The sequence below is a fragment of the Oncorhynchus masou genome, unplaced genomic scaffold, assembly GCF_036934945.1.
Source record: "Oncorhynchus masou masou isolate Uvic2021 unplaced genomic scaffold, UVic_Omas_1.1 unplaced_scaffold_8747, whole genome shotgun sequence".
In the NCBI taxonomy this organism is placed as follows: domain Eukaryota; kingdom Metazoa; phylum Chordata; class Actinopteri; order Salmoniformes; family Salmonidae; genus Oncorhynchus; species Oncorhynchus masou.
Genome location: NW_027015209.1, coordinates 579 through 7,500, shown reverse-complemented (window position 1 = coordinate 7,500; position 6,922 = coordinate 579). Strand labels below are relative to the sequence as shown.

The 6,922-nt window shown below is 42.5% G+C and overlaps 1 protein-coding gene across 1 annotated transcript in view; it reads right to left on the bottom strand.

Annotated features, from left to right (window-relative positions):
• The window catches only part of LOC135537944 (cytochrome P450 3A27-like), an 8,525-nt gene extending 2,428 nt beyond the window's left edge, over positions 1-6,097 (bottom strand). Inside the window, exons 1-5 of the mRNA XM_064963952.1 lie at positions 5,853-6,097; positions 5,532-5,625; positions 5,150-5,202; positions 3,681-3,780; positions 2,387-2,500 (exon numbers count right to left, since the gene is read on the bottom strand). Of these exons, the coding sequence (XP_064820024.1) occupies positions 2,387-2,500; positions 3,681-3,780; positions 5,150-5,202; positions 5,532-5,625; positions 5,853-5,926 (435 nt within the window). The 5' untranslated portion in view covers positions 5,927-6,097. The remainder of the gene's footprint in view (positions 1-2,386; positions 2,501-3,680; positions 3,781-5,149; positions 5,203-5,531; positions 5,626-5,852) is intronic.
• Positions 6,098-6,922: the final 825 nt, after the last annotated feature.

The following is a 6,922-nucleotide window of genomic DNA, read 5'->3' as shown; positions in this document are numbered from 1 at the left end:
AGTCTCTCGGTCCCAGCTTTGATGCACCTGTACTGACCTCGCCTTCTGGATGATAGCGGGGTGAACAGGCATTGGCTCGGGTGGTTGTTGTCCTTGATGATCTTTATGGCCTTCCTGTGACATCGCGTGGTGTAGGAGTCCTGGAGGGCAGGTAGTTCGCTCCCGGTGATGCGTTGTGCAGACCTTCATGATTTTCTCTCGGATGGGCCTTCCCAAGACAATCCTAACCGATCAGGGAACCCCGTTCATGTCCCGGTTGATGATACGCACAAGCATATTCCACCCTCAAACAGACGGGTTGTGTGAATGCCTGAACAAAATGATTAAAAGCATGTTGAGAAGAGTGGTGTCCCGAGACGTGAAAAACTGGGACATGCTTCTCCCCCACTTAATGTTCGCCCTGCGAGAAGTACTCCAGGCGTCCACTGGGTTTTCCGCATTTGAACTGCTCTACGGCAGGCCCTGTCTAGGGATCCTCGATTTAGTCAAGGAGACCTAGGAGGCCCAACCATGCCCATTCCGGTCCATGACAGAACATGTTACAATGATGAGAGACCGCCTGTCGGCATTGTGGCAAGTAAAGGAGCATATGGAGAAGGCTCAACGGACCCAAGGCTGGGCCTATGATAAATCAGCGACACCCCGTGAGTTCACCGTGGGAGAGAAAGTGATGGTGCTCGTGCCCGCGGCCGACCACACTTGCTGGCGCAGTGGAGGGGGCCCCTACGAGGTAATGGAAAGGGTCTCACCGGTCAATTACCTCATCAAGCAACCTGACAGAAGGAAGAAGGTCCACCTCTTTCATATAAACCTGTTGAAGAAGTACCATGGAAGAGAGTAGGGGCTGGAGGGCAAAGGAAAAGAGGAGGCCCTTCCACAGGCGGGCCGTGGCCAAACTCTCCTGCCGGAGCAGTCGGGGCAGCTAGATACGCTGATTATGCAATTCGGCAGGGTGTCTTCTCCCTTCCCAGGACAAACAGATGTCCTGTTTCACCATAACCACACTGAACCCCGTAAGAAGGTGCATATCCGGCCTTACAGGATTCCTGAGACTCGCCGAGTCATCGCTAAGAACGAGGTAAGGGAGATGCTGAGGATGAGGGTGTTCGAGCCATCTACAAGTGAGTGGTCCAGTTCCATAGTCCTGGTTCCCAAACCCGATGGTAGTATGAGACTCTGCAACAACTTTAGGAGGGAGAACGCCATCTGTACATTGGACACGTATCACATGCCCCGCGTGGATGAACTCTTGGAGCGCTTAGGAAAGGCCAAGTTCATCGCCACCCTGGATTTGATGAAGGGATATTGGCTGGACAGTAGACCAACCAGGCATGTGAGCCAAGGTGATCAGAGGCAAATAACTGAGGCAAGCAGTTATTCATTCAGACCCATAACCATTCAGATGAGGGTAGACTATAGCAGTTATTAATTCAGACCCATAACCATTCAGATGGCAGTAGACTATAGCAGTTATTAATTCAGACCCATAACCATTCGGATGGTGGTAGACTATAGCAGTTATTAATTTAGACCCAAATAAGAATGAAATCTTTGTGAAGAGAAGTGAAAGCCATCAGCATCTAATTCTAGTCCTATATGAAGAAGACAGGGGTCCTGGGTGGTGCAGCGGTCAATAGCACTGCAGAGCGACAATACAGCCTGGTGTTCGATCCCAGGCTGTGTCACAACTGTGAACCAACCGGAACCCCAACCGGAACCCCATAGGATGGCACACAATTGTCCCAGCGCCGTCCGGGACCTTGTCTTATCGTGCTCTAGCGACTCCTTGTGACAGGGCCGGGCGCCTGCAAGCTGACTTGGGTTGTCAGTCGAACGGTGTTTCACATTAGTGTTGTTGACAACTGGGTTAAGCAGGAAGTAGGTGGTCATGTCTTTCACATAAGTGCTGCTGACATCCAGGTTTAACAGGAAGAGGAACAGGTGGTCAAACGGGTCATGTTTCAGAGTACGCATGACTCCACCTTTGAATAGTTATGTTAATCAGGTATTTGTTTTTTGTTTTTTAATAAATTCGCAAACATTTCTTAAAAACGTTTTTTTGCTTTTGTCATCATGGGGTGTTGTGTGTAGATAGATGAGGAAAAATTATAATTTAATACATTTTTGAATTTTATTTAATGTAACAAAATGTTGAAAGTCAATGGGTCTGAACACCTTCTTCCTTCCTTTTATTTATTTCCTTTTATTTTATCCTTTTATTATTCCTTTTATTTATTTTTTTATTGTTTCTAGTCAAGGCTCATCCTATTCAGACATTGCTGTATATTTATTTTATCTTTATTTAACTAGGCAAGTCAGTTAAGAACAAATTCTTATTTTCAAGTTGATAAAACATAGAAAGGGAGAGTTGGAGGGATGGTTCTACCTCCTTTAGTCGTCCAGAGGTAAAGGAAGGTGAGAGGACACTGCGGATCCGTCTCCATGTATCGTCCTCGGCAACGGACAATGCATCAAACATCTCACCGTTCAGATGGAAGTCCTACAACATGGAGGACAGTTGTATTAATTATCAAACAGACCACCATTCAGGCAGACATCCTACAACATGGAGGACAGTTGTATTAATTATCAAACAGATCACCATTCAGACAGACATCCTACAACATGGAGGACAGTTGTATTATTTACAGTGCCTTGCGAAAGTATTCACCCCCCTGAGACTATCACAGTGCAGGTGCATTTATACGGAGACTTGATTACACACAGGTGGATTGTATTTATCATCATTAGTCATTTAGGTCAACATTGGATCATTCAGAGATCCTCACTGAACTTCTGGAGAGAGTTTGCTGCACTGAAAGTAAAGGGGCTGAATAATTTTGCACGCCCAATTTTTCAGTTTTTGACTTGTTAAAAAGTTTGAAATATCCAATAAATGTCGTTCCACTTCATGATTGTGTCCCACTTGTTGTTGATTCTTCACAAAAAAAAAACAGTTTTATATCTTTATGTTTGAAGCCTGAAATGTGGCAAAAGGTCGCAAAGTTCAAGGGGGCCGAATACTTTCGCAAGGCACTGTATCAAACAGGTCACCGTTCAGACAAACGTCCTAAAACATGGAGGACAGAGTTGTATTAATTATATGATTTAATAAGGATCACTAAAACATGGAGGACAGTTGTATTAATTATCAAACAGCTCACCATTCAGATGATAACTAAGAATCACTAAAACATGGAGGACAGTTGTATTAATTATCAAACAGCTCACCATTCAGATGATAACTAAGAATCAATAAAACATGGAGGACAGTTGTATTAATTATCAAACAGATCACCATTCAGATGATAACTAAGAATCACTAAAACATGGAGGACAGTTGTATTAATTATCAAACAGCTCACCATTCAGATGATAACTAAGAATCACTAAAACATGGAGGACAGTTGTATTAATTATCAAACAGCTCACCATTCAGAATGATGTTCTTAAACAACAGTTGTATTAATTATATGATTTAATAAGGATCACAGTATTTACACAATATTCACACTACTTTAAAATGTATGAATAATGAATGACACAAATAATGAATTAATAATATCAGTCATAATGTTAGGATTATAATTATTCAGATTATTATTAGGGGTGTGTGTTTGTGTGTGTGTGTGTGTGTGTGTGTGTGTGTGTGTGTGTGTGTGTGTGTGTGTGTGTCTCACCCTGCGGTTGATGAAGATGTTGTAACACTCTTTAATCAGGACGGTCTTGATCATGCTTTTGTCCATGATACACAGAACAGGCTGCCTCCCATCATAGATCCTTCACAGAGGAGAAACACACACCTGGCTTTAACCACTATATATATACACCTACATGGTACAGACTGCCTCCCATCATAGATCCTTCACAGAGGAGAAACACGCACCTGGCTTTAACCACTATATATACAACTACATGATACACAGAACAGGCTGCCTCCCATCATAGATCCTTCACAGAGGAAAAACACACACCTGGCTTTAACCACTATATATACACCTACATGGTACAGACTGCCTCCCATCATAGATCCTTCACAGAGGAGAAACACACAGGGTTGTATTGACTGTATGTCTGTTCAGATGTGTAGGAGGAGACAGCGTAGCAGAAAGGGTTAACTATCAGTGCTGATGTGAATATGTAGCTGCATTGGCCCTGATGGGCGAATAAACTTGATTTAAGCTTCACTAATTGTCTGTGAGTTTTACGAGGTTCATTCAGAACCTAACAGTAGAAAGAGATGGGTTAGAAGAAGCCTACATAACCAACCCCTGAAGTAAATGTATTGCCTCTTAACGGGAAAGAGCCTAACAGTAGAAAGAGATGGAAAGAGTAACTGAATGTAATCAGATAACGGTACTGAGTTTGGGGTCATGTTGGACAGGTAAACTAGTAACTGAATGTAATCAGATTACGGTACTGAGTTTGGGGTAATGTTGGACAGGTAAACTAGTAACTGAATGTAATCAGATTACGGTACTGAGTTTGGGGTAATGTTGGACAGGTCAGGCTAGTAACTGAATGTAATCAGATTACGGTACTGAGTTTGGGGGTAATGTTGGTACTGAGTTTTGGGTAATGTTGGACAGGTAAGATTAGTAACTGAATGTAATCAGATTACTGTACTGAGTTTGGGGTAATGTTGGACAGGTAAACTAGTAACTGAATGTAATCAGATTACGGTACTGAGTTTGGGGTAATGTTGGACAGGTAAACTAGTAACTGAATGTAATCAGATTACGGTACTGATTTTTGGAGTAATGTAGGACAGGTAAGACTAGTAACTGAATGTAATCAGATTAGCGGTACTGGTTTGGGGTAATGTAGGACAGGTAAACTAGTAACTGAATGTAATCAGATTACGGTACTGAGTTTGGGGTAATGTTGGTACTGAGTTTGGGGTAATGTTGGTACTGAGTTTGGGGTAATGTTGGAGAGGTAAAAATAGTAACGGATTACATTTAGAAAGTAACCATGGAAACCGACACATTTAACCACCTCATATAAAACTACAAAGAAAACATTATTCTGGTCGTGGTTGATATTATTACTATTCTTCATGGTCACATGACAGCTCCAGCAGGTGATGAATTGTAAGGAATAGTACAGTTGTGAGTCATCCTAGTACGGTACAGCCAACTGAACTCACCCCCAGATTCTCCCATACTTCTGAAAGCACTCTGTGTCAAAGTTAATGATACCCTGCAGAGACAGATAGAGAGAGAGAGAGAGAGAGAAGAAACAGCTGATTCATGCCATAGGAGGTCACGTAGTTGTGTCTTACACCTGAACAGATAACACACCTGAAATAGGTGAGGGTTGAGGAGGGTTTGTTAATTTATATGGTCCCCAGGGTCAATAACAGAACTTCTAAACTGATCAGGTCTCAAATTACCTTGTATTTATCTATTGTTCAAACAACAAACAACCAGCTAGTCCACTTTTTCCTTCTCAATGTATTGTTTTACATGGGGAAAATAACACTATTGTTTAAAATATGAGAGAGATATTTATTTTGAATGGGTACTAACCTTTCTATACTCCATCATTGTGCCAAAGTAAGGTAGGGATTTGGGACCAGGGATACCCATCTTAGTGAATACACCGTAGGGCCAGTACCCGTACCTGTACACACACACACACACACACACACACACACACACACACACACACACACACACACACACACACACACACACACACACACACTACACATACTACAGAACTATACAATATATATCTTATCTTGCATTGTTGGAAAAGGACCCTAAACTAAGCATTTCACTGCTAGTCTACACCGTTTAACTACGATAAATGTGACAAATAACATTTGATTTGATGTAAGTCCTTACACTACAATGAGGGTGATGAGGAGGGCCAGGAGGGTCCAGGTCTCAGCGGAGAAGTATGGTAGAAAACTCATCATCTTTCCTCCGGTTCGGCTCCCTGCTGCTTCTGAAAACAAAGGCTCCGTTTTCTCTCAGTCTCGTTCGAGTTCACTTCTCCGATGGTCTGACAGATTTTGAGTTGTTTTTTCTGTCCAGGTTCTAGTGTGGTTCTTCTGTGACGCTGCAGATCTCGACTAACGGCCGCTACTCTTCTCCGTACTCTGTTAGAGACCGTGCAAGATTACAGCGTTGTTATTGAAGTTACTCCCGTCGGAAAAGCACCTGTGTGATGCTATGCTAGAATAAGGATGAGCAACAATGGAATTTGCAGTTCGACTTCAAAATAAAAGTCTCATGCTGAAACTGATGCAAAACGGATACAAAAATGGTGGAATAATGCCATATTTGGATTAGATCTGTCATGTCTTATTATGTCTGTTCCTGTCCTTTCTCTTCACTCTGTCTCTCTCTGCTGGTCTTATTAGGTTACCTTCTCTTTCTCTCCTTCTCCAGCTGTTCCTCATCTCCTCTAACTAGCTCATTCACCCTTTCCCCACCTGTTCCCTTTTTTCCCTCTGATTAGGTCTCTATTTCTCTCTCTGTTCCTGCTACTTTCGGTGTCAGATTCTCGTTTGTGTTTCTCATGCCAGAAGCAAGCTATCGTCTCGTTTGCTTCCACTCTAGTCCTATCCTGTCGGAGTCTGCCTGGCAGGTGCATCCTGCACTCTACTAACTATCTTTTGTTCCATTGACAACGTCGGAAGAGGATCCTATGCCATTCCTGTTTTTTCATTAAAGAACTCTGTTTCTGTTAAACCGCTTTGGGTCTTCACTCAAGTACATAACAAGATCATGCTGAACAGGGTTGGAATGTTGTTATATGAATTAAAGCAAAGATAATAAGTAGTTAATTTGACACACAAAAAATAGTTGAAGTCCCGCTGTGGCTGTATTAGAATTGCTTTGGGGCAGACTTCTATTGCACTGTACAGCGTTACCTCTGGATCTTGGGTCCACGAAATGTAAAGAGTTTT